The sequence below is a fragment of the Diplotaxodon limnothrissa genome, linkage group LG6 (genome assembly GCF_057381915.1).
Source record: "Diplotaxodon limnothrissa isolate DT_005_m linkage group LG6, D_limnothrissa_male_GT1.1, whole genome shotgun sequence".
NCBI classification, from domain to species: Eukaryota; Metazoa; Chordata; class Actinopteri; order Cichliformes; family Cichlidae; genus Diplotaxodon; species Diplotaxodon limnothrissa.
In genome coordinates, this window is record NC_140601.1 from 32,728,061 (window position 1) to 32,751,974 (window position 23,914).

Consider the following 23,914-nt stretch of genomic DNA (forward strand, 5'->3'; position numbering starts at 1 on the left):
GATGTGCAACCGATAAATCTGCGGCTACTGTGCGATGCTGTCATCAAAATATGGACCTAAATCTCGAAGGAATCTCTGCTGGGAAGAATTAAGGTAGTTCTGAAGGCATAGGGGTCAAAACAGGTACTAGCAAGGTATGACTTATAAAGCGACTGGTGAGTGGATAGGCTTTGATGAATACTGTTAGAATGTGAAGGCATGTAGGAAGCAAGCAAATTCAGATACATCTTATAAATCTGCAGAGGTAAATCTACAGTAAGATTTACTATACACAGAGGAGTTTATAGTTTACTTCTTTGTGTCTAAGTGTACTTCTGTGCCTGTAGTTTACACAGAGGGACAGACACCGACTCAGACATCATAGACTTTTTAAAGAAAAAGACTCCAGTAATACACACTTAAAAGATCTTTCCAAACCTCATGACTTGAATTTGAGACAGAGACTAAATGATGTTACCTGACTGAAAATTTCATTACACTTTCACTTCTTAATGCAATTTATATATTTTGTAAATGAACATTCAGATTCTAACTGGCTGCTATATGAGTGTGACTTCACCAACTGGGCATCACAGCATATTTCCCACAGCCATTCAAGTGGCAGAGACTCAGTGCAAGACTTTTGCAACCAGGATGATCTCCAGAAGATCAGAAACATTTGTATGGAGTGCCAAACAAGCTGTCTTTTAAGAGAAAGAACCAGAACTCATATTTGTGCAGCTGTGTGGATGTGATTATGCTGCACCGGCAGACACACAGACAACTGCTAAATCATTACCTGCTCTGATGAGTCTTGATGCTGCCACATTCAGATTGTAAGGTCACATCTGGGACTGAAAAATTAACCTAAACACGAAGTGCCAAAAATTGTAGTTCCTCCACCAGCCACAAGGCCATCTACACTGCAATCGTGAGTCAGTTCCCCTTATATCAAAATCGCACCCTACAGATTTCTACACTCTTTCATAAGGACTGTTTTTTTTTTTTTAATAACTTACTTTTTTAAAAAGTTTAACATCTAAAATTATGGGTGTAGCCACATACAGCTATATCCATTAAGTCTGACTCCTCCACTAATGATCACTTTGAGCCACTAAGCGGCACTGGCCTTTTAGGGTATTAATTTGCACCCACCTGCAATCCATCATTCCACCACTTCTGTTTCCAAAGAACAAATAAGGTGGTAGCCAAAACACAAACAAATGGGTAAAATCAGTGTCTGGATTCCCCTTTTATGGGCATTGTAACAACTCTCGATGCTGATGGTGGTTGAATGGTGTGGTGGATGTCTTATTGGACTGCTAAGCACCAATCACCCATTATTTATATGGTACAGCCAACCTGAACTACTGTTGCTCGTTATGTCCATGTCTTTATGACCAGTGTTTCCGTCTTCTAATGGCTATTTTAGCAGGTTAATGCACATTATAAAGCTCTTATAATTTGAGACTATTTTCTTCTAAATGACAATTACTTTAGTGCACTAAAATGTACTTAACAGGTTTCACAGACCATTGTGAATGTGCTGCACAATGCCGTCATGTACCAAATGTCTCTGAGGAATGTTTCCAGCAACTTGTTCAATCTAAAACACTAAAAAAATTAGCAAATGTGTACCTGACATAGTGGTTAAAATGAGTATTTTCTGTAATCGCACAGGTTCTCACTAGACTTTTTGTAGAGCCTAGCAGGTTACTTATTAATGCTTTGCACTTCGACTGAAAGAAGGGGGTCTTACATTCCTGCTAATAATAAAACCAAGTGCCAATTTTTGCTGACAATAGTCTGGCTTTGGTGGAAATGCATGAATCCGGTTCTAGCTCAGGCACCAGATTCACATGGGTGGAAAAGAGGCATCGGTCACTATTTGTAAAGTGCTGCATCGATACATATCATTTTACTAAACACAACAATTCAACTCCATCTTTTTAAAAGTTCAGGATGAGGACTAAAGTTAAAATAAATGTTATTTTAGGTGACATGAAAACCGAACAGTCGTTGCTGGTAACGTAACACCGGAAACAAATGAATACACACCAACAGGAGGAAGTGATGCCTCATTATTTAGTCAACAGAGTACTGGAGTTCTTCTGTTGCACACAGTTTATTTAACAATATGGTATATAAGTAAGAAATGAGTCTTTTACCAGTTTATACAGTGATTTCATTTGCTCTTCCTTATATCTATAGTATTTTGCTTAACTTGATTTACAATAGGAGAAAAAGTAAATCCCCCTAATTCAAGTTTTTTTTTGTGAGAGGAATGAGGGTTGATGACATTTAGTTCTCCTCCAGGTGAATCTCAAATGTGCCCTTCATCCCCTGATAGCACACAACTTAGTGTAAAATTTGGAGAACTGGGCAGCATCAGAGACATTGCCTACAAACAACCACTGCTCATTCCACCTCAGCTTAGGGGGCTGGTCTCTTTCTCACAATCTCTTTACACTTTACAACATTTGTATGACAAAAAGTATGACAAATTCTTTTTAATGTCAAAGCAACAACTTTCTACACCTGCAAGACGTTTCCAAATTCCAGGCCACTGAGTTGTAGGCTGCAGTCCTTATTGGTGAACCAATCAGCTGTATATCTCTTAAGCCGCGTGTCCACCCAAAAGTACCCGGAAGTCATAGTCACAGAAATTTGTGTTTCCAAGGAAATAAAAAATGTTTAAAAGGCCCGTGAAAATTAAGCAAAAGAAAAAAATTTAAAGAAAAATCCGCTGACATAATAAAAAGAGACGGCTGCTTTTACACCCTGGAGTTGGTGGTAAAGACGGGTACTCCAATCAGAAATGTTCAGCGCTTCAAAACCACCCAAAGCAGGGACCTTTTTGGTGGGGGGTTAAATAATTACCCCAAACGTAACTGAAAGTATGGTCCCTAGTCCCTGGTAAAAGTTCCTGTGGTGGAAACGCGGCTTTAGTGACGGTGAGGGTTTGTGTCAGTGTCTTCATGTGCTCCTGCATACATGCCTGTTTACACAAACTGCTGCAGGCCATTTCCTACTTTAATACAAATGAGTGCTCTTCATACACACAAAAAGAATGGGAGCGGTCATTGTCCCTGAACGCATCTTCTTGCAGTAATAGTACAACACTAGATTACAATTGCCAGGAATGACAGCTTGTGAAGATAACAAAAACCTGGCCCAATTCAGAGACAAAATATTTTACAGTTTCCAAAAAAAGAAAAAAAAAAGAAAAAAAAGAAAAAAAAATTCTCAAAAAGGTACAAAATAAAGATATGAATAATATAATGCAACTTTACATTTTTGTGTAAAAAAAAAAAAAAAAAAAAAAAAAAGAAGAAGAAGAAAAAAGAAAGAAAGGCATGAACCCATAAACAAACAACCCCCCCAAAAAACAAGAAATCAAACAAACAAAAATTTTTTAAAAAAATGAGTACTGAACACATTTGGTCTCAACCAAAAAAATATATTCTTTGTGACTTTAATTTCATTTTAAGAAGCAACTTGCAAATCCCTCAACATCCCAAGGAAGAAATACCTACCATTTAGGGTTAGGAAACAATTACATTCCCTAAAGGTTTTGAATTTTTTATTTTTTATTTTAAATGAACCAAATTTTCTTGTTTTGTTGCAACGTTTGAAACTTTTTACATGTCAGTACAAAAACCGTTGTCAGCCTTACAAAGAACAAACAAAGCCCTCTAACGGGATAAAGAGTTTGAGGGAAAACGAGGAAGAGGAGTGGGAGGACAGGTCTGTGGGAGTGACAATATGTTCTTTAGTTCCCAGCAGAAATGCTACAATCCCTCCACAAACTTCTCCAGAGTGTCCCCTGTAGCATCTCCTACCATCCCCAAGTCATTGCTCAGCCCTCCTCTGTTGGGCGTATTAAGCTGCGGTAGCATGGCGCTTTGTTCTGGTGTCCCCAAGTGTCCTTGCTCCATCGACTGCAGTGGGCCCCCAAGCCCTGTGTGGGGTGAACCCGAGTGGGGTGGGTGCTGAGGTGAGGGTTGGGGCTGGTTCTGGACCTGCGGCGAAGGACTGGAATGTGGGGGCTGCTGCGAGGGTGGACAAGGGGACTGGACTGGTGCTGGGGAGCGGACCTGGTTGCTGAGGGCGTTGGCTAAAGCAGGTTGGCTGGGGAGGTGGGCTCCGCCTTGAGTCTGCCCAGCCAGGAGGTGGGTTTGAGGGCTCATGGGGCTTGGTTGGCCAGGGGAGCCCATCTGCTGCTTTAGGACAGCCTGCTGCTGGGGAAGTTGCTGCTGCTGCTGAAGCAGTCGTTGATGCAGTAAATTTTGGGTCGAGTCCATCCCCATGCCAGACTGGGCCATCTGAGCCATTGGTGGGAGCTGACCCATGGGGCCCCCAGGTGCCCCTGCCTGCATTTGCATTTGCTGCTGTTGTTGCTGTTGCATTCGGAGCTGGGAGTAGGTGGGTGTTGTACCCTGCGACTGAGCAGCAAACTGACCCGGGTGGCTCTGTGGTAACACTCCCTGCTGTTGCTGCTGCTGCTGCTGCTGTTGTTGCTGCTGCTGCAATAAGAGTTGCCTGCGGAAAATCTCCTGGATCTGGGGGTTTGCATTGTGCGCGGTGTTCAGCTGCCCTTGAGTCCCTAATGCAGCCATGCCCTGCACTTGAGGCTGCTGTGGTTGCTGTGGTGGCATCCCCGTCCTTTGCACTGCCCCTCCAGACATAGCCATATTCTGCATTGCTGGCATGCCAGGCTGCTGTTGTTGGCCTGCTTGTTGCTGCTGTTGCGGTTGTTGCTGCTGCGGCTGGTTGGCATGGTACTTGGCTGTTCGCTGTTTAATGAACGCAGCCATTAGCTGAGGGTTTGATTTGAGGATGTTTAGAACTTGCTGCTGCTGCTGGGGTGAGCTGGGAGACTTTAGGGTGCGGAGGAGGTCCTGCAGAGCATTTGGAGGTATAGCTCCAGCTCTCTGGGGAGTCTGTGGCCGGGCACCGGGCTGCTGTGGTATCAGCATCCTCTGGCTTTGCTGGGGTTGCTGCCCTGGTGGCATCATGGCTCGCTGCATGGTCATGGGCTGCTGTGGGGACTGGCCTGGAACAAGACCTGGTTGTTGAGTTTGACCTGGCTGGATGGGGCCTGAAGCTCCACCCCACTGTCCAGTGGCCATACCAGGTTGCATGACTGGTGGTCCCCGGGGCCCAGGCACCATCTGCATTGCTGGCTGCATTGGTGCCGTCATGCGCTGTTGTGGCTGCTGGGGATTCATGGGCAAACCATTCACATTGACACGGTAGTTCCGCTGGTTCTGCTGGGCCTGCGCCATCATTTCGATGCGCTGTGCCATCTTGACTGCAGCGATGGGAGGTGGCTGCTGAGATAGCTGCTGTGATGGTTGGGGGGGCTGAGGGAGAGGGGACTGCTGCTGGTGTAGAGGGGAGGCCTGGGGCCCAGGTTTGCCCTGAGACACCGGTGCCTGAGCTTGGGCAGTGCGAGGTGCATTGGAGAAAGACGGCGACATGACGCCTGCTGAGTTGGGGGTCTGCGGCTGGTTGGAAAGAGGCTGCTGGGGTGTTTGGGGAGTGCTGGGCTGAGTGTGGGAAGTGGGAGTGCTAGGGGCAGCTGATGGCGGTGGGGATGGTAGCGGCATGGTTCTGCATTGCATGGTGGCCATTCTTCTCCTCATCAACTGGGCCTGCTGGAGCCTGTGCTGCAGCTGCTGCTGGCGAAGCTTGTGCTTGATGTTCAGGCAGAACGGGACAGGACACTTGTTCTCCTGGCAGTGCTTTGCGTGATAACAGCATAAAGCAATAAGCTGCTTACATACAGGACAGCCACCGTTGGTTTTGCGTTTGCAACCCTTGGTGTGCTGCACCACTCGCTTCATCTTCTGGCAGGACGGCAGAGAGCAGTTGGCATTGCGACACTGACAAGCATGGACCAGCGACTGAATGCACCGTTGAATACTTAAACGCCGGCTCTCCTGTGGGCTCTTGGAGGCCTCCCCACTCTGGCTGTTGTTATCATCATCCAGGCCAAGACCCCACTTGACCATCTGGTGCTCATGGCCCTTTGTGTTGTAGCAATTAATGCAAAGATCAAAGTCCTAAGAGGGAAAAAAGAAGAAAAGGGGACATAGTAATTAAAGTCCAACCAAAGATGGTAAACTAAAAAGTTTACTCAGTTCATGTACGTCATTCCACGTATCTGACAGATTTCCACTTCCAATCATCCTTTTTTTCCTCTCTCCCTAGTTCCAAACTGACACAAAATAATCGAGTGTAAAAACAACAGTGCAGTGGAAACTAACCTCGCACACAGTGCAATGGTAGCGTGTCTCCACGTGGTGCTTGCACTCGTTACAAGTATAGACAAAACGATCCTGTCCCTGGTTGTGCAGTTCAACGAGCATGCACATGGTGCTCCACTTGCACCTCCTGAGGGAGCTGAACTCCCAGTGCTTGTCCCTTGCCAGAGTCAGGAAGGCATCACGGCCATCCATCAGGTCACAGGAGAGCAATGGGTCGGGGTCCACGATGGGCGGCAAAGTGTTGACCATGGGCCCAGAATGAAGGTGAATCACGAAGAACACCTTAAGCAAAGGAGAGGGGGGAAAAAATCAAAATAAAGTATGACTTACTTTCGTTATTCGGACTGTTTCCCACTAGTTAACCTTTTGATCACATCCATAAAATTATTGTTCATCACCTCCCAATTTTCACTACCACAAAAAAAAACAAAACAAGAAACAAGTCTGACCTCTTTATGCTTCTCCATGGTGGCGTACAACTTCTGAGACAAATCATTAGCTACATTTGGCATCCCAGGCTTCTTCTTATTGGCTCGGCTCACGCTGCTCTTGTTTTTATTGGTCTTCTTGTTGTTCTTCTTCTTAGCGTTTTTACTGTCACTTGGTGTTCCCTAAAAAATATATTAAAGAAAACATGTTATGTATGAATTATTCCATCATTATATATTCTCACTGTTTCCAGTGCTAAAACTTAGCACAGAGTGCACAAATTTTCACAGTTCATTAGTTACTCTCTGCCTTGGTTTGATGTCACCTTAATCTCATTAAATTCCACTGAAATTATTTTGATTCAAATATCCCTATGTTTAAGGTAGTAGTACATAAAAATACATTTTTTAATTCTTTAAACTCCTTATATCGAATCATTCACCTGCAATGGAAAGACAAAGATAGTAACACAATACAAGATAGTGGTGTTTCTGGTGCTCTACTACATCAAACCTTCATATAATAATCATACCTCTGGAGTTTCAGAGGCAGCTGTGTTCTCCTCCTTCTTCCGCTCTTCTTCCTCCTGCTCCAGCTCCTTGATGCTCTCTTCAAGCACATTAGGCCAGAAGTCACCTTCAAAGTAAGGCAGCTCATTGGCGCTGGTCAGTCGGTCTTCAGTTGCCTGTTTGAAGATATCCTGAGAGACGGATGGAAAACACTGGGTTAATCCCAACAACAGCTAGTGAGACATCTGATTAATATAACAAAGACCTCAGTAGTCAATAACATTATCATCTGCCCTTTACAATTTGGTCACTTTAGCTTTTATGTGGTAATAATTAGAGATGGACCGATCCGATATTACGTATCGGTCCGATACTGACGTAAATTACTGGATCGGATATCGGAGAGAAATAAAAAAATGTAACCCGATCCATTAAATATCAAAAAAGCACCTCACAAAACTTGCAACATGGCGTAACTCGGCTCATAACCGTAGCACGTCGCAGCAGTATGCATCACGTGATAGAGCGGCTGTGTGTATTTGTAGCCTTGCTACCAAGCCAGCATTTCATCTCAGAGGAAGTTATCCCCGGGAGAAGTAAAGCAAGTGTGTAAGTTCATCTCTGAATGTTTGTAAAGCATTCCCGCGTTAAGCTTAACAACCGATATATGGAGCGACTGCCTCTCTCCCTCTCCTGCTGCTACTTCAATCGTGAAACTGATCAATGATCAGCTGATCGGCTATTTTGTCGCGAGTCCGTCTCTCTTCTTTGTTTTTGGCCCACTTTGCACCAGAAAGAAGAAACCAGTGGCTGAACAACAGCAGCACGTTTAACCTTGATAAGCTGTTGTTAGAATTTATTTATTATTACTTTCTACACCAGGATCTTTTTCTACGCAGCTGACAGCTGGTAACTGTGCAGGGGCAGATCTAGCAAAGTTTAGCCAGGGGGGGCCGATAGGGCATTAACAGGGAAAAGGGGGCACAAAGACATACTTTTCTTTCTTATTCTCATTTAAAATGTCTAGCTTTTAATAAATAATTATCTGAATCTTACACCCAAAGTTTTAATCTGATGTAAAATGTATAGAAGTCCATTACTGTATATAGTAACTATTAAGTCTAATATACCCTAGTAAGCTATAGTACTTTTTCCTTTGGGAAGATACCATCTGTGCAGTCTGCAATTCTGTAGAAGAAAGATGTTGAATCTAGTTAATTATTCTTGAAAAATAATTTCTGGGCATTTTTTTTCACACTGCATCAAATTGAAGTTGATTACGTCAATTAAGCATCATGAGGTGGGGAGTGGTTCCTTATTATTATTATTATTTTTGCTGGGAGTTTTAGAACTCTATTACTTAGGTTGCTTACTCTTTAAAATACCAGAATAGGGAGGATGGAGTAGGTTTAAGTTTATTAGATTGATCAGTGTTGCTGAACTATGAAATATTTTGGGTGCAGTGTATTTTTTTGCATACAGGTATAACAGAATAGCTTTAGTGTTTTCGTTTTTTTTTTTTTTTGTTTATTTTAAACTTGAGTATGAACTTATACAAAAAGCAGCTATATATATATATATATATATATATATATATATATATATTTTATCTCTGACATCTCTAGTAATAATATGCCATCCTTCATTCTGCCTTGTTACCTTGTAGTCATGCAGGATCCTCTCAGCAAAAGCCTTGTCCAACATCTTCCTGTACCACTCCTGCAGTCTTTTAGGCTTGGGGATCTTCTGGTCAGGAGGATGGCAGTGAAAGATATAGTCGTCACCTTCACTGGGAGGACATGCCCAGATGTGGGCCTGGGCATATCTGTGAACACACGTGAACAGTAAGTCAGGCCAAAGAGACAGTGATGACGTTACCCCGAGACCTGGATCTACTGAGGCTTTTGCCAGTTGTGCAAGTCGTCAGGAAGAACAGACAAAGAATAGAGTGAGCCTTACCCAAGTTTCTTCACATATTCTAGATAGCCAATAAGGATCTCATGGTAAACGGCTGTTCGTAGAATCCGAGGTCTGAAGAAGTGAATACTGTCAAGGTATGATATGTAGACCCGTCTGCAAAGGTTAAAAAGAAAGAAGACAAGTTAAATCTTACGTGAACCACAGAAAACCGCAAAGAAAAGTTAATATTATTTATTGCTGTGTGACATAATTGAATGCACAGACCTAGTGTTGGGGAATGGGCACTCAGAGCCATACTCCTGTACGTGCATACCGAAGAAGCACACGTCTACACCATCAATTTCCTCAAATGCGAAAAGTGCTTTGGTTCTATAAGGAAAGGCCTCTGGCATTTCACCTGTATCTACAAACCTGTTGAAACCAACAAAAGGAAATATTAAAATGTATAGCCATGAAAATATGACTTGAATCGTCCCACTGTGTTCTTCACATCTGCTAAAATCAGTGACAGACGTGGAAAGCCAGTAGCTTTCAGCAGATGTGAAGAACACAATGGGACGATTCAAGTCAAGTTGCCTTTAGTCAATAAAAAGCTAAAAGCCTTAAATCATTTAACTTTAAGATAACAGGCTCTTGGAGTAGGGACTCCTCCCTGCAAAGATAGGACACGCATTGTTGACTTTGATCCCATGGTGAATCTAACAACACCGTAAGGCCTCCTAGGAGGGTGTGCACGACATCTCATCAAACAGGCATGTTTCACAATTACGCTGAGTGGGTGTAAAATCTTTATAGAGGACATTGCATTCTTTATGGCAATTAAAATAAGCTAGGGAAAAACACAAGCCTTGCCAGCTTATCTACAAATTAAGGAGGTTTGGCTACCCTCACCCAAACTGTTGACTCTTTGGTTGTTCATTTATTTGACTAAGGCAACCCTAGTAGACAAGTACAAAATATGTTACTTTCAATGGAAAACATTGTTTTTAAAATTCTAATATCCAAACATCCTATCCCACTTTCTCCTCTGTTAATGACGGTCTTACCTAGCTTTCATGCCTGGTTTAATCTCCACCGTTTTATCAGAGCTTGCCACCACTCGTACAAACACTTCCCCAGCCTCTGGGTGGTTTTGTCGCTTCAAGTATTTATTCACACGGTCCTCTATGTACGTTCCCAGTCGTGTTGCTTGCAGCCCTACAACAGACAAGCACAAGGCAGAAGTTTGAAAAGGGTCAAATCTGTTTCCTGAAGCAGGAGCTTCATTTTTCCAGGAAAAAGTACACAACCTGCAGCATGGAGAGAACAACAACATTAGGACACTATCGATGGTCTATGTTAGACTATAAAACTTCAGATCACCAATATGTCACTAACATATTCCATCAAAGTCAGATATGGTCCTCCAGGCCTAAACTGATAATTAAACTACAAGGCTAACACCACACTGAGATGTATGCAGACCATGGGCACATGGAGGAAGTCTTAGCTTGTTAAGACAAATCTTCAATAATCTGCTGACATTCTGAAAAATCCACAAATAAATAGCCGTGAAAGATGAACCAAAGACTTCACATCTGAAACAGGAAGGAGTACTAACTTCTTGCTGAGAACTTGTTTTCCTTTCGTGTTTTTCCACTTTTCTTCAAACAGTTGTCACAGATAAATCTGAGGAAAAAACAACATATCATACAGAGGGAGGTTAAACACACTGTTAGCGGAAATACAAATTTGCAAAAATGTACAAAAAGCAATGGCGGTCAAAATTCTCACCCAGATGGCCAAATGACCTCGTAGTGTAAGACGCATATTTGGTGCATCTTCCGTCCACAATCTTTACATTCAACAAACCTTAAAAAAAGAAAACATACAAAAAAATCGTTAATATTCATCATCATCAGTGGGGCTGTAGCTTATTCCAGCTGTCACGGGGCACAAGGTGGGCTTAACGCTGGACACATCACTAGTCTGTTGCAGGGAATCACAAAGAGATGGAAAACCGTTTGTGGATTCTCATCGACAGCTAATTCTGAATCACCACTTTCACATCCCCAACGAACCCAACACATATCTTTGGACTTTGGGAGGAAGCCAGAGTACAGAGAGAGAACCCTCTGTGTGGAGTTAGCATGGGATGCTTTCACTTTTCAAATTTAAAACCAAAGAAAATGCAAATACAAAAAAAGAAACGCACACAAAATTTAACAGAACTAAAATATCACTCAGTTCTCACACATCGTTACAAAATACACACTATTCCAGTCGTGTTTCCCCGTGGTTATCATTTGTATGAATGTTGATATCTTTACTGCTCGGGCAGCAAGCAACAGAGATCGTCATTCACGTCAATGTTCCTCCAGTCGTTACGCTCGTGCAAGCCAGCCAATACAAGAGTGCCTTTGTGGGAGGTTTAGCATAACATTTGTGCAACATATCTAAAAATCACAGTGACCAATCTAAAAGACAGCTACTTTATGACCTGTGCTCTCTAATCCAAGCCCTCACTAGAAAGAGAGAACTTCGACATCAAGTTACACTCAGCAGGTGGTGCTGCTGAGCTGCCCTTGGGCTTCACTGAAACCAAAGAGATTGATCAGAGAGAAAATATGCAGACTGTGCAGAAAAAAAACACACCAAAACAAAGCCAGATGTGGGTGGCAGGGGAAAAAACTGTTTAAAGATGTGATCAGCAACACATGAACAGAAAAAGGCATCAGAGATTAACTCTGGGAAAAGAAGCAAAGACCGACCATTCTGAGTTCCTTTCACTGAAGGGTGTGTGGTTTGTGTTGACTTACGGTTCAGGGTCGAGGACATCGTTCTTCTTCCGCTCAAACTGGTCTTTCGATATCCTCCTAAAGTGTGGGCAAAACGACCAGAAAAAGTTAACCAAGTAATACCGTGACTATAAAATAGTAGATAAATAACACAGATATTGAATAGTAAAATCTTTTTTCAAGCAATGTGTTCACATTAAGATGGTTTTAAAGTTAGAGATGTCAATATTTCAGTGGATGTTCGCATCTTAACTATGAAGCAATTCTGCTGAAACAAATTGTTAACTTCACTTTTTTTAAATTTTGAGAACAAAAATATTATGATCTTGGATTGCAGTTGTTTTCTGTGGTTTGACCAAGGTGTGTGCAACAAACTGGATGTATCCAAACAGGAAATATTGGAGTCTGGAAACATTATGTGGGATTACACTGTGCCGATTCCCAAGTTGGAAACACTGAACATCAGACAAAATCTCCCTCTTATGCATGTCTGGTACAGATTTCAACCATGAAGCAAAATCTTGATGTTGATTTAGTTTCTGTATTTTAAGAGACATTTTAAGGGATTGTTTTTCTATTAGAATGAATTTAGTGTTGTAGGATTTTAAAGATCTGCAGAAGCCAGTGTTTTACTTACGTCTGTGGTTGTGCAGGATCATCTCCTAACGTCACATTATCCCCCTGGATCTCATTGAAACATTTTTCACAGAAATGATACCTGCAAGAAAAAAAAACCAAACAAACACAAATTCAGCACGTTAAAAATGATAAAGATACCAGGATACAAGATTATCGTTGTATTCAAATGTGAGTCATATTGCAAAAGTTGATGTTACGCTATAGGATTGAGTGTGCCCAGGCAAATTGTACAAAATAACACTAGATTTTTATATAGAGCGGGGATTCCCTGAACTCCTATTGAGAGTGTAAATGGACTGCGCTGCAGGAGTCTCATGCCGTGCTGCTGCGCTGCTCAAAAACGCTGCAGTTCCACAGTTTATACAGGAGGGGGTGCAAGGTACACTGTGTAAAGCAATGTGCTGAATTCTACTGAGAAGAGAAGTCAATGATGGGGAAGGCAGCTTGTGGCCTAAACTAAAGCGTTATATTTTCAGTCATCACGCAACACAGGGGGCAGCGACAATGAATTCACATAGTCCCCTTGACAGATGCCGAGAGAAAAAAAACAATTAACACATGGCTTGTTTTTCTTTTTGTCTGATGGTCATTTGGGTGTTTCTTCTAATGTATGACGCTGGAACCTAACAGTTAATAAATGCGAGCAAAACCATTTTGAAGTCTCATACTGTGCCAGGACTTGAAGGCAGAGCCATTAAAACCGTAACTGGTATGACAGCGATCCCACTACAGCTACAGATGAGCAGAACCCGGGCTCAAAGGGGATGCGCAACAGTTCAAATAGCTGCAATTTTGGTCCATCAAAACTGTGCATGCAAATGTGCAATGCAAATGAGATTCCTCGGTGAGATTAAGCATGTGCTCACCCAACATTTGTTTTTTGACCTAGTTGAACAAAACACACACTTTAAGCACATTTATTCATAAAAAGGTACCTGTTCTGGTAACTGTAGTATGTGCCTCCAGTAGGTATGGTGCAGAGCTGCTTGCCATAACAACAGAGGGTTTGAGGGGAGAACTCGTACTGTAAACACAAGTGAGACAACAAGAAAGGTCAAGAAGGTCCAAATAAAACTGTTCAAGAAAAAAGTGAGTCTGAAGATTAGAATTTAGAGTTTGGGCTTTGGTTTGGAAAATCTTTGCCAAATTTCAGTGAGAACTCAAAATGTGGGCAGGTAAAACTTGGGCTCATCCTAATGAAACATTAATTTAAACCGAGAGCAGAAGCAGAGTTTAACACTACATTTATAATATAAACAATATCCAAACAGTTATTTATAGAAGACAAAGAATATTATCCTGAAATAAAACTGCAGGCATTCAATAATCTATTGTCCACCCACTCGATCTCACCTTTCTCCCACAGCAGTAGCCCAGGCCCTGCATGACAGGGTCAATCTCGGACTCAAACACCTCAGCCAGCTTAGAGCAGTACTTGTAGACACGGGATGTTTTGCGGTTGTAGAGCCAGGCGTTGTTGAACATCAGCCAGACATCATCCACATATTGCCAGGGCTCCTGGTACTGGCCTGTGTCAAGCTTGCGCTTTATTGTGGACAAGTCTATTGGATTCTTCACAATGTCAAAGTAATCCTAAAGAGAGAAGAAAGAGGAAAGTTTTACACGATTAAGAGTTAAGATGGTGCATCTCAATTATCTGTTCACACCAGAAGTACAAGCAACACTTTGAAACACCTACAAGTGCTGCTGTGTTTAAGCAGCCAGCTGTTGTTTGCTACATACCGGGATACCCAAGAGCATAGGGTCTACTGGTTGTCTAAAGGGCAGGGACTCGGGGTCCTGCCTGTACAGACTCTCCAGAGTTGGCATCAGAGCCTGGCGCAACTCCTCGGGTTTAAAAACTGAAAAATATACAATGGAAAGCCAAGGTAAGGGGAAATTTTGGGTAAAGGTGAAGAGAAAAAAAAGGAAACAAAAATGTTTCTATATTGTACGTTTAGTTACTTGACACTACCCCAAATTATTTGCCTGTAAGGGAAAACTACTTCTTTCCAAATTATAACCAATAGCATAACAATTTTTCCCCCACTGTACCAGAGTTCTACAATTTCATTTACATTTCCCAGCACTTCTGCTCTTTGTAGGTTTCTATATTACAAAGTTTATTATTAAAGTTCAAAGTATCGCAAAAGTATCTGGACATAATTCTGTCAGCGCAACTAATGATGGTATTTTGACTTTATCATTGTATACATTAACAGCAATAACTAAAACCCTCCCTGATTACTGAGGAAACCTCAGTCAGAGTTTACGCAGAGTTTTTCATTCCCTGGCCCTAGACTCACTTTTCCGCCGTGACTGAGATGGGGATGAAGTGGTTGTGCTGTTAGCTCCACCCTCTTCCTCTTCTTTGGGTTCCGTCTTAATTTCCAGCTTCTTCTCCTCCACCTCCATGGGCTCCGGCTTTTCCTCTGGCTCTTCCTTCTTGGCCAACATTGAAGCAGACTCATCTTCAGTCTATAAACATATAGGTAAAAGACATTTCATACCACAGTCATGTAAACAATAGAAATAGCCATCTACTCATGACAGTAATACTCTTTAGAATAATGATTTTCTTGTTTATAACCTCATGAGCTCAATTATTTGTGAATCCCTTGACTTTGTTATTCTAAGTTGACCAAATGCTTTATATGGCATTTTTTAATGCTGACAGCCAAGGACAGCTCACTAGCTTCAACCAGCCAATGGTGTAGGCGGCATGTTGTTTTCTTCACAAAAAAAAGTGAATCCAAATCAGGTCGTGATCTAATGAACAACTATCAGATAAGGTGTCTCTTAATTAAGATTAATTAAAATTATAAGCATAAATAAGTTATAGTTTAGGTTTTTACTCATTTTAAATTGCAGTCACAGCTCACCTCCATCTTGGGCTCAGTTTTTCCACCAGCAGCCTCAAATTCCTGTTGATCATGGTGCGTCTCTGTTTTGACCTCTTGGGTAGGCAGGTCTGCTCCAACATGCTGCGAGTGCAGGTCGGCGCTGGCGGCTGAGGCTGGTGTGGGCACCCGATTATCCAGACTGGCTCCTGGCTGAGACAGCTGAAACACAAAAGAGGGAAAAAAGGACAGGGAAGGACAGGGGCAAAGAGGGAGAAAAAATACAGTCATGTGTTTGCAACAACTTTTTTTTGTTTGTTTTGTTTTGCATGCAGGGCTCTGAGGCTATGACACGAATGCACACCTCCCCGTATACATATCATTGCTCCCTTACGATGAGAGGTGTAATATTCCCATTGTGATTGGGGGGGCTTACAAACAGTGGTGAAAATGAAGTTATTAGATAGAAAAGGTGGATGTGGATGGGATGGTTTGGTACATGGCAGGCAGAGGGATGGGAGTTTGCACGGGAGGGAGGAGGGAGTCAAAAGTGGAGGGCATGCGAAGAGACTCAGTCTCACCGGCGTGGTAGGGGGCTGAGGTGGGGGCTGCGTCTGTGCTGCTGCAGGGAGCTCCGTCTGGGGTTGGGACTGGGTGGGGCAGGGCGGGGTGGCACCCTGGGCTGGGGCTGGGGCAGGGAGGGTGGGGGTAGAGCTGCGGCTGGAGGGCTGGGGGAGCGGCAGGTTAGTGGCCCCCCCAGCCGTAGAGGCAGAGGAGGCAGCAGGCGGAGGCGTGGAGTGCAAGGGGGTTTGGGAAGAGGCTAGCTGTGGGCCCAGCGAGGGGCCAAGTGCATTCATGGGGATGTTAGCACTCTGCTGCTGTTGCTGCTGCTGGAGAGAAGGACACACAAAGAGCAGGCAGACACACACACACACACACAACAAGCAGACAAACATAGTCATAAGGTCAAACAGACAAACACAACATAGCACACAATTTGGGGTTTAGAAAGCACCTTGTGATTGGTAAAAACAATTTAAGAGTAATTAGTGTGTTGTATGAATGGTGAAGTAATTTGAGTTTAGTTCTTCAGCAACTAGTTGCAATTAGGCGAACTCTGAACAACTGTACCAAAATCAGCCAATCCAAAACCATTATGCGGCTCAGGTAACTACAGCGCCACCTCATTCGTGTCTCACCTGAGTGACAGCAGCCTGTGCCTGTGGCTGACCCATGCCTGGCACCACTGTGACATTCATCGCACCCGTTGCAGCAGCTGGAGCAGATCCTGGAGGAAACTGGTTCTGAGGCAAAAACTGACCCTGGTTGGCAGTCTGACCCACCATGTTTCCTCCACTGTGTCCAGTCATCATGCCCTGGGCCTGGGGCATCCTAGAGGGAGACATTCCCATCTACGAGGCAGGAAAGAAGATATTACTAGGTGCAGTAATCTTATTTGTACACCTAAGTTAGCTTATGCATTACTTGAGAGCGTGTAACTGGGTGCCAGCTCATGTTACACGCCTGCCCCATGTGTGGGTGTGATTTTTGTGGCCCGCGGTCTGCCCCCTTACCGCTGGGACTGAGTTTATGTTCATCTGTTGAGGGTGATTCATGGGTGAGGCAGCACGGGGTCCCATTGTTGCTTGAGACATCTGGGTATTGGGTAGAGTCATGTGGTTGAACTGGTTGATTCCTGTACAGAGGAGTAAATCAGACACTTTAGAAATTGGCACAACAAATAGGAATAAAGAAATATGCCCCAAAGCCAAGCTGGTAGAGAGAAATGTTTTCCTGATTAAGTTCAATTGTAACTTCCCCATTCTTCTTCTTGCCTCTCTTGTATGCAGCTCATTATTTCCTGTACCATACATTTTATGCAGTGTTAATAAGCATGTCTGGCTATCCTGTCTATTCTACCAGTTGTTTTATTTCACTTTTTGTGCACTCTGAAACTCCCATATGTATTATTAAAAATGTACCTTGTGAAGCCTGCATGCGACTCATGATCTGATTTGGCATGTTGGGAAGAGGAATAGGTCCATCTGCAAAAACAAAACAAACTTGTACAGTTAAAAGAAAACAACAATAACAATTAAAAATAAATACATTGCAACATCAGAGACAGATGCTGCTGTTGATAGGCTGCTCACTGAGCTCAGCTCATATATCCATTTTCAATTTTAGACTGGGGGGGAAACGACCTTTTGAAAGTGATTAGACCTGTTAAGGCACATATATAATAGGTAGGGCTGTGCGATATGACCAAAATCTCATATCCCGATATAAAACATCTATCGTCCGATAACGATATAAATCACAAAAATTAACATTTTCTGTAAATTCTGTGAATCTCTGGTAGCTGAAGTGTTTCCAGCTGAGCGTCGTGTAGCTGGAGTCGAGTGTTTTACCGATGCATGAAACTACACATTTTTAGACATAAGTTGTAACGGCCGCCGTTTTCTTTGGGAGTATTTATTACATGGCGTGCTGCGGGGAAAAGCCTGTTCTAACGTTTGAGTCTAAGGTTTTGGTTTTTTTTAAGCACCTGACGGCTCTTTTTTGCTTCTCATCCGTAAATACTCTGCATACTCTTTCACGCGATTCAGTTTATTTTGAAAAGTCTCAACAGGATCTTGAGCTTTATTGTGAAAGGTATGTGGAAAATAAACAAGCGGACACGTGATGGTTTTACTGTCGTTGTTGCTAACGACAACAACGCATAAAAACAGGTGCTTGTCCATCCGTAGTGTGGTTATATTAAATATAAGAGAAAAAGAGAACTTTAAGAAATGAATATAGCCACTACAGTGACCATCAAAAAGATGAAAAAATATTGCTGTAAACAGTTTATTTTGCAACACCACGAAACAAACGATAGCGTAAAATGAAACGATAGACGTTTTTATATCGTCATCCGATATATATCGTTATATCGAACAGCCCTAATAATAGGGCAATATGGATAAAGCCTCTGGGCATACAAACATGACTAAAAGTACAATTTATAATTCTGCCATAAGCCTTTCAAATTGAGAGGGCTGTACAGGTGAACCACTGGTATTTTTATATAACCATAACTGGGTAATTAAATCAATTTGAAAACAATGTGATTTTACCCAAAACACGTTCATATAATCTTACACTTACTCTGTGGTCGTGGGCCCAAGGCATTGGGCTGGGCTAGGACTGGTTGCTGGGTTCCCTGGGCAGCCATAGGTGCCTGGTTGATGATCTGTTTCTGAAGCCTTGAACGCCTCTTCTCCTCCAACTCTTTTTGGATTTTGTATATTTTCTCAGCCAAAAAGTGATAGTACTCGTCCTAAAAGGAAGAAGGTTGGAGGGATGAAGAAAGGCAATATGAAACACTGAGGGAAAAGGCATGTTCTGTGAAATTTTGAACTATGGTAAAAGCCTTTGAAAAGCGTTTGATGTTGAATGTGTCAAGTTGAGCAATTCAAGTCAGTCAATTCAACAACCTGATGCGGTTTTTCAGGATACTTACCCGGCTGTTAGCTGACTCATACATATCACCTTCCACCTTTCTGGCGTAGGCCACTAAGTTCTCCATTCGTCTGTCCTTCAAAGCTGCCGGATCAGGGGTAGGGAATATGGCTTGTACTCTGTTGCAGGAAAGCACAAGATAAGCAAATAGAACTTCTGATAACTTCTACTTAATTTCAAACCATTGCCTTAAATATCCAGCCTTTCAAACAAAATCAAAAGGTGCCTAACAGGTAAGATCTCTCCAGCTGAGGTATACACTTACAGTTTGTGTACGAGGTGATTGCGCAAGTCCTGAGTGACGTGCTCATGCCAGGCTTTCCTGGAGCCTGTGGCAGAGACAGGTGCTGCTGTGGGTAGGCTGCTCATTGAGCCCACAGCTGACCCATCTGACAGCAGCTGACTGCAGGTGCAAATGAAGAAAATTTAGAAATCCCACATCCATGGATATCTATTCCTGTGGTTACTCAATTTAAAAATATATAATTTAAAAAGAAACCTTAAAAAAAAAAAAACCCAAACAAACAGGCCAACAAGTATTTTTAATAAATGAATGTAATTATTCTTATTATACTTGACAGAGACTGACTTGTTAGTGTTGAGTGTGTTGGGAAGGGAGTCTGTGTGCAGGTTTGTCTGTTCTGAAGTGGGCACACCCATTGCTGCATTTCCAAGAGCCATCTGGTTACCTGTGAATACAGAATACAGTGAGCAAACGGCACTCCCTTGATTTAAAAATCAAACTCAGTGAATAAAATATGGGTATGAACTGTCATTTTTAAGCATAAAAAATTAATTTACCAAGTGCACTGATGGGTCTCATCTGCTGTGGAAGTTGTTGTTGAGCCTGGGTGTTCGGTGCACCTGCTGTCTGTCCTGCGCCTGGAGCCTGCTGGGTTGGAGCCTGTCCAGTGGCCTGACTGCTGTAGGGCAGCCCAAGTGCTGCATAAGCTCTCTGCATTGAGCTGGGGTCTATGGGGGCTGAGGTACTAATGGTGGGAGTACTAGGCTGGCCCACGCCTACAGAGGACATGGAGTTCTGGAGGCCTGTATTCGGGGAGCTTAGCATGGCTGGGGAGGGATATCAAAAAGTCAGCCCACAACATCCACATGACATCATATTGTTTTATATTGGTAACAACCTGCAAACTGTCTCTACACTAATACTGCAACAAGTTAAGTCTGTACACAAAATGCACATGTGAATACTACTAGCCATTTTTTTGAATATAGAAATAATTCAAATGCAGTCATCATTTTAAAAAGAATACTTCAACAGATAAAAACAAAAACACACATACATCTGCATGCTTTGACTTCGGGCAAGATTAAGTCACAACACGGCAGCATGATACAATCAGAACATTAGTGTAAGGCTAAATGCTTTATAAAGCCAGGGACTGAATAAATCTATAAATCCCTTTAAGGGGAAGAGTGTTCACATATTTTTCTGGGTTCAGGTGTTGGTTGGGCTAAAAGACCAAATCTCTTAGTATGCGCAAAGACTCAAATCAAATGAGGCAGAACAAAGAAAAACTACACCGTCTGCATTGGCAGGAGCACAAGCCCCAACATCATGTTTTTTAACATTTAAGCCAAACTGGGGAAGACTAAGACTAAAATGCTTTAAGTGTTGAAATATGAGGTGCCAAAATAAAATAAAATAAATCCAAGTAATCTAGGCAGAAGAATGAGATGATAGGACCTAAAATACAGCAAACCAGCCAGATGATAGCAGGTACATGAGAGAATCAACACTAAACAGGAACAACAGAAGCTTCCAGTATGTGTTGGAAAGAGCATCAAACTCAGCTCTGTTCTGGTAGAGAGAAGAAGTAAATAACCCAACAGCCAATTGCTCTGTCGGACTCCATGAGCACACGCTCTCTGCATCCTCTCTCACCCTCGATCACACTGCTATACCTCCTGTGTGTCAGATTACAAGCCCAGCAGGACCACACTCTTATTCGCCGAGTGCTTTTAGTCATCACAGAGAAGCAAAGGCCTAGAAATAAATAGCCTGACTGACTCTGAATGCCAAGATATACATAATTCCAACACACACATTCCTGACTTTCGAAAGCGAGCCTTTCTAAAAACTACTACTGTGACCATTACAGCTCAATATACCAATCCTGTAATGACTGAGATACAAATTGAGGCCGTTGACAGAAAGCTCACCAGGTTTCAATATCTTGCTTACCAAAAACAATCTCTGAAAACAATTTCAGCCTAGTTTTTGATTTCTGCAGATATAAGTGTCCTGACAATGCTTAGGTGATGGTGGGCCAGAGATCGCTACTTAGCTACTTACGCTGTTGGGTGCGCTTGTCGCTGGCATTCTTCAGCGGCAGGCAGACGGGACAGTCGTGTCGAGTGCAATTTTTCCAGTGGGAGATGATCTGTCTGGACGACGCACAGTGAGCCACTGCAAGAAGAGAAGACGAGAGAGGAACAAGGTTGAAAACTGTGATACCATCTGTCATATTTGGTCACATCCAACCTGACTAACTTGAACTCATTATGGTTGTTGCATTTATTCCAGTAAGACGACATTAAATTAAATTTCATTTTATTCCACACTAGTCAACCTGTAACCAACATCGCTTCTTTCCTCCTCCTTTTTTATGTTTACCAAGAATCCCCAGCTGCAGTTTTTACTTCATCTGAATAACATCTATCACAGACAAGGCACTTGTGGTAGATTACATCACTTCAAAAGACCCAGGTTGAACAATTCAGACTGGACGTTCTTGATGGATCATTCATTTAACATATGATTCACAGTTGTTACTGGGTTCTGTAATGTACTGGCTAATTGCACATCTAACCTCAAGCTTGCCTCTTTTGGGAAAGTTTTTTTTTCTTCCTCAAACTGCATAACAACTGGTCATAAGAAAATTCTACACAGAACACTAACACACAAAAACTTGTTTACACTCTTGTTTACTTGTCCTCTGAGAAAAAAGAAGAAAATCACAACATACTGACACAGTAAATGAGAGACACTCGAGAACAGTCCAAGAAGTTAGCTCACCATTTCAGCCCACTGCAGTAATTTTCCCTCTTGAAAGGCTGCTGGTTGAGCCTAGTGGAGAGGGGACCTACACTGCATTTGCTAATGGGAAACTGAACAAACCGGGGTACTTCATTTCATCTCTGGCCAGGCTAATGTAGTAGGAGCTAATCTGACAAGAAATCACAACCTGGCGCTTGCTTGCTCCTTGGCACTAAGTAAATGCTGGTCCACATTAAACTGCTACATGGATTCAAGGGCTAGGCAGAAATTAACATAATTATGTTTTATTATTTTTGTAAGAAAGCCAAAAGAGCTGGCGAAGACTCAAAGTACTGCTATCATACTGGTATCTTTTTATAAATTCAGTATGCAAAGAAAGGCTCTCATATTTAAGTCCACTGCCAATCCAAGCACGACTCGAACTGCTCACACTATAGACTCTGGGGTTTCTCACTCGAGAATAAATGGAGCCAACAGACTTCAGATAAATCTATAACGTTAGTGATAACTGTGTGTCGGGGAACAAAATCTCACTACACAGTTATTTCAGTGGTGCTGAGAGGCAAGGATCCAAACCAAAAGGAAATGAGCTGGTATGGAGAGAGCAGACACAGACTCCTTTACACTTAACACACCTTGGCCCCTTGAGTGTTTGGCTTGCAACTGAACTTGAGCATTCAAGCCCAAAAGCTGTGCAAAGGGCACAGAGCCAAATTTAAATGAGAGTAGCTTTGGGGGAATTTTTCATGGTAGGAATGCTGGGGCCGACACAGAAAGGAGCAGACAGAAACAAACAAGGAAAAATTCACCAACAGAGTGAAATCAACTTTTGGAAGGAGCAGGAGCAGACTTGGTCACAAACAACGATACGTGTGGGAGTTCCCCTTGTGCAAAGTCTGGTTAAGATAAATAGACCTGCAGCAACAATCAAACTTGCATATGATAAAAATGGACATAAATTGGACTTAAATATATCATAACTAATATATCATCTATGAATAACAAAAAACAAACAAACAAACAAACAAACAAACCACACAATAGAGATGTATGAAAATACTTATGAAGATATATTGAGTTAGGAGATGTTGTTACTGTTTGTTCCCCTGTGTTGCAAACTTGCTAAATTGATAAAGCTGACACGTCCATTAGTTTACCTCAAATAACCTAATCACAAAATATACATTTCAAACATATACAGAACAAAGAGGAAGAAAACCTAACCTGTAGGCGATTGTAGAATTTTTAAAATTCTAAAGTACCTGAGGCAAAGGGGGACAGGGTTGAGAAGCTCAATTTTATGTTCATGATCCAACAAATAACCCCACAAGCTGCATGTCTTTGGACAGTGGGAGGAAGCCGGAGTACCCGGAGGGAACCCACGCAAACACGGGGAGAACATGCAAATTCCACACAGAAAGACCCCGGCCTGATGTTGGAATTGAACTCAGGACCTTCTTGCTGTGCGGCAACAGTGCTAACCACCATGCCACTGTGCTGCCTTGTGGGGATAGGTTAATTGGATAATCCAAATTGTCACTAGGTGTGAATGTGCGAGTGAATGAGAGCGCGAATGGTTGTCTGTCCCTGTGTGTTGGCCCTGCGACAGACTGGCGACCTGTCCAGGGTGTACCCCGCCTCTCGCTCTATGACAGCTGGGATAGGCTCCAGCGCCCCCCGCGACCCTGAAAAGGATAAGCGGAAGCGAATGGATGGATGGATGGATCCAACAAATAGAGAGGACAAAAATCAAAACATCAAGTTCAGTGTCTCTCTTTAAAAATGATGGAGAGGCATGAACCATAAAACCTTTGGGTGTCTCCAGAAGCACACTAGCTTCAGAAACCATGAGATGCATGAAGGCAGGAATTTCTGAATTTCTAAATTTGGACAAAACAAGAACGGCTTTGGTAACCAAAAACCCACTTCTACTGTTCCATTCACCTTTCAGCACAACAATAACCCAAAGCATACTGCCAAGATGCAACTGGAGTAGCTTTGGGACAATTCTGTGAGTGTTCTTAGT

The 23,914-nt window shown here is 42.6% G+C and overlaps 1 protein-coding gene across 3 annotated transcripts in view; it reads right to left on the minus strand.

Moving 5' to 3' along the window:
- Positions 1–3,347: 3,347 nt before the first annotated feature.
- crebbpa (CREB binding lysine acetyltransferase a) overlaps positions 3,348–23,914 on the minus strand; it is a 48,279-nt gene continuing 27,712 nt past the window's right edge. Inside the window, exons 5-31 of one of the 3 annotated variants that reach the window (XM_085355049.1) lie at positions 21,184–21,297; positions 19,671–19,940; positions 19,459–19,558; positions 19,135–19,272; positions 18,871–18,988; positions 18,516–18,687; positions 17,348–17,410; positions 16,940–17,061; positions 16,565–16,777; positions 15,947–16,252; positions 15,408–15,587; positions 14,832–15,003; positions 14,269–14,387; positions 13,879–14,118; positions 13,461–13,549; positions 12,524–12,604; positions 11,908–11,964; positions 10,883–10,960; positions 10,710–10,777; positions 10,156–10,306; positions 9,374–9,520; positions 9,149–9,262; positions 8,849–9,014; positions 7,213–7,380; positions 6,701–6,862; positions 6,252–6,533; positions 3,348–6,047 (exon numbers count right to left, since the gene is read on the minus strand). In XM_085355049.1, coding sequence (XP_085211175.1) covers positions 3,771–6,047; positions 6,252–6,533; positions 6,701–6,862; positions 7,213–7,380; positions 8,849–9,014; positions 9,149–9,262; positions 9,374–9,520; positions 10,156–10,306; positions 10,710–10,777; positions 10,883–10,960; positions 11,908–11,964; positions 12,524–12,604; positions 13,461–13,549; positions 13,879–14,118; positions 14,269–14,387; positions 14,832–15,003; positions 15,408–15,587; positions 15,947–16,252; positions 16,565–16,777; positions 16,940–17,061; positions 17,348–17,410; positions 18,516–18,687; positions 18,871–18,988; positions 19,135–19,272; positions 19,459–19,558; positions 19,671–19,940; positions 21,184–21,297 — 6,167 coding nt within the window. In that variant the 3' untranslated portion in view covers positions 3,348–3,770. Of the gene's footprint in view, positions 6,048–6,251; positions 6,534–6,700; positions 6,863–7,212; positions 7,381–8,848; positions 9,015–9,148; positions 9,263–9,373; positions 9,521–10,155; positions 10,307–10,709; positions 10,778–10,882; positions 10,961–11,907; positions 11,965–12,523; positions 12,605–13,460; positions 13,550–13,878; positions 14,119–14,268; positions 14,388–14,831; positions 15,004–15,407; positions 15,588–15,946; positions 16,256–16,564; positions 16,778–16,939; positions 17,062–17,347; positions 17,411–18,515; positions 18,688–18,870; positions 18,989–19,134; positions 19,273–19,458; positions 19,559–19,670; positions 19,941–21,183; positions 21,298–23,914 lie in introns of all 3 variants that reach the window. The other 2 variants (XM_085355048.1, XM_085355050.1) reach the window with 2 other exon arrangements.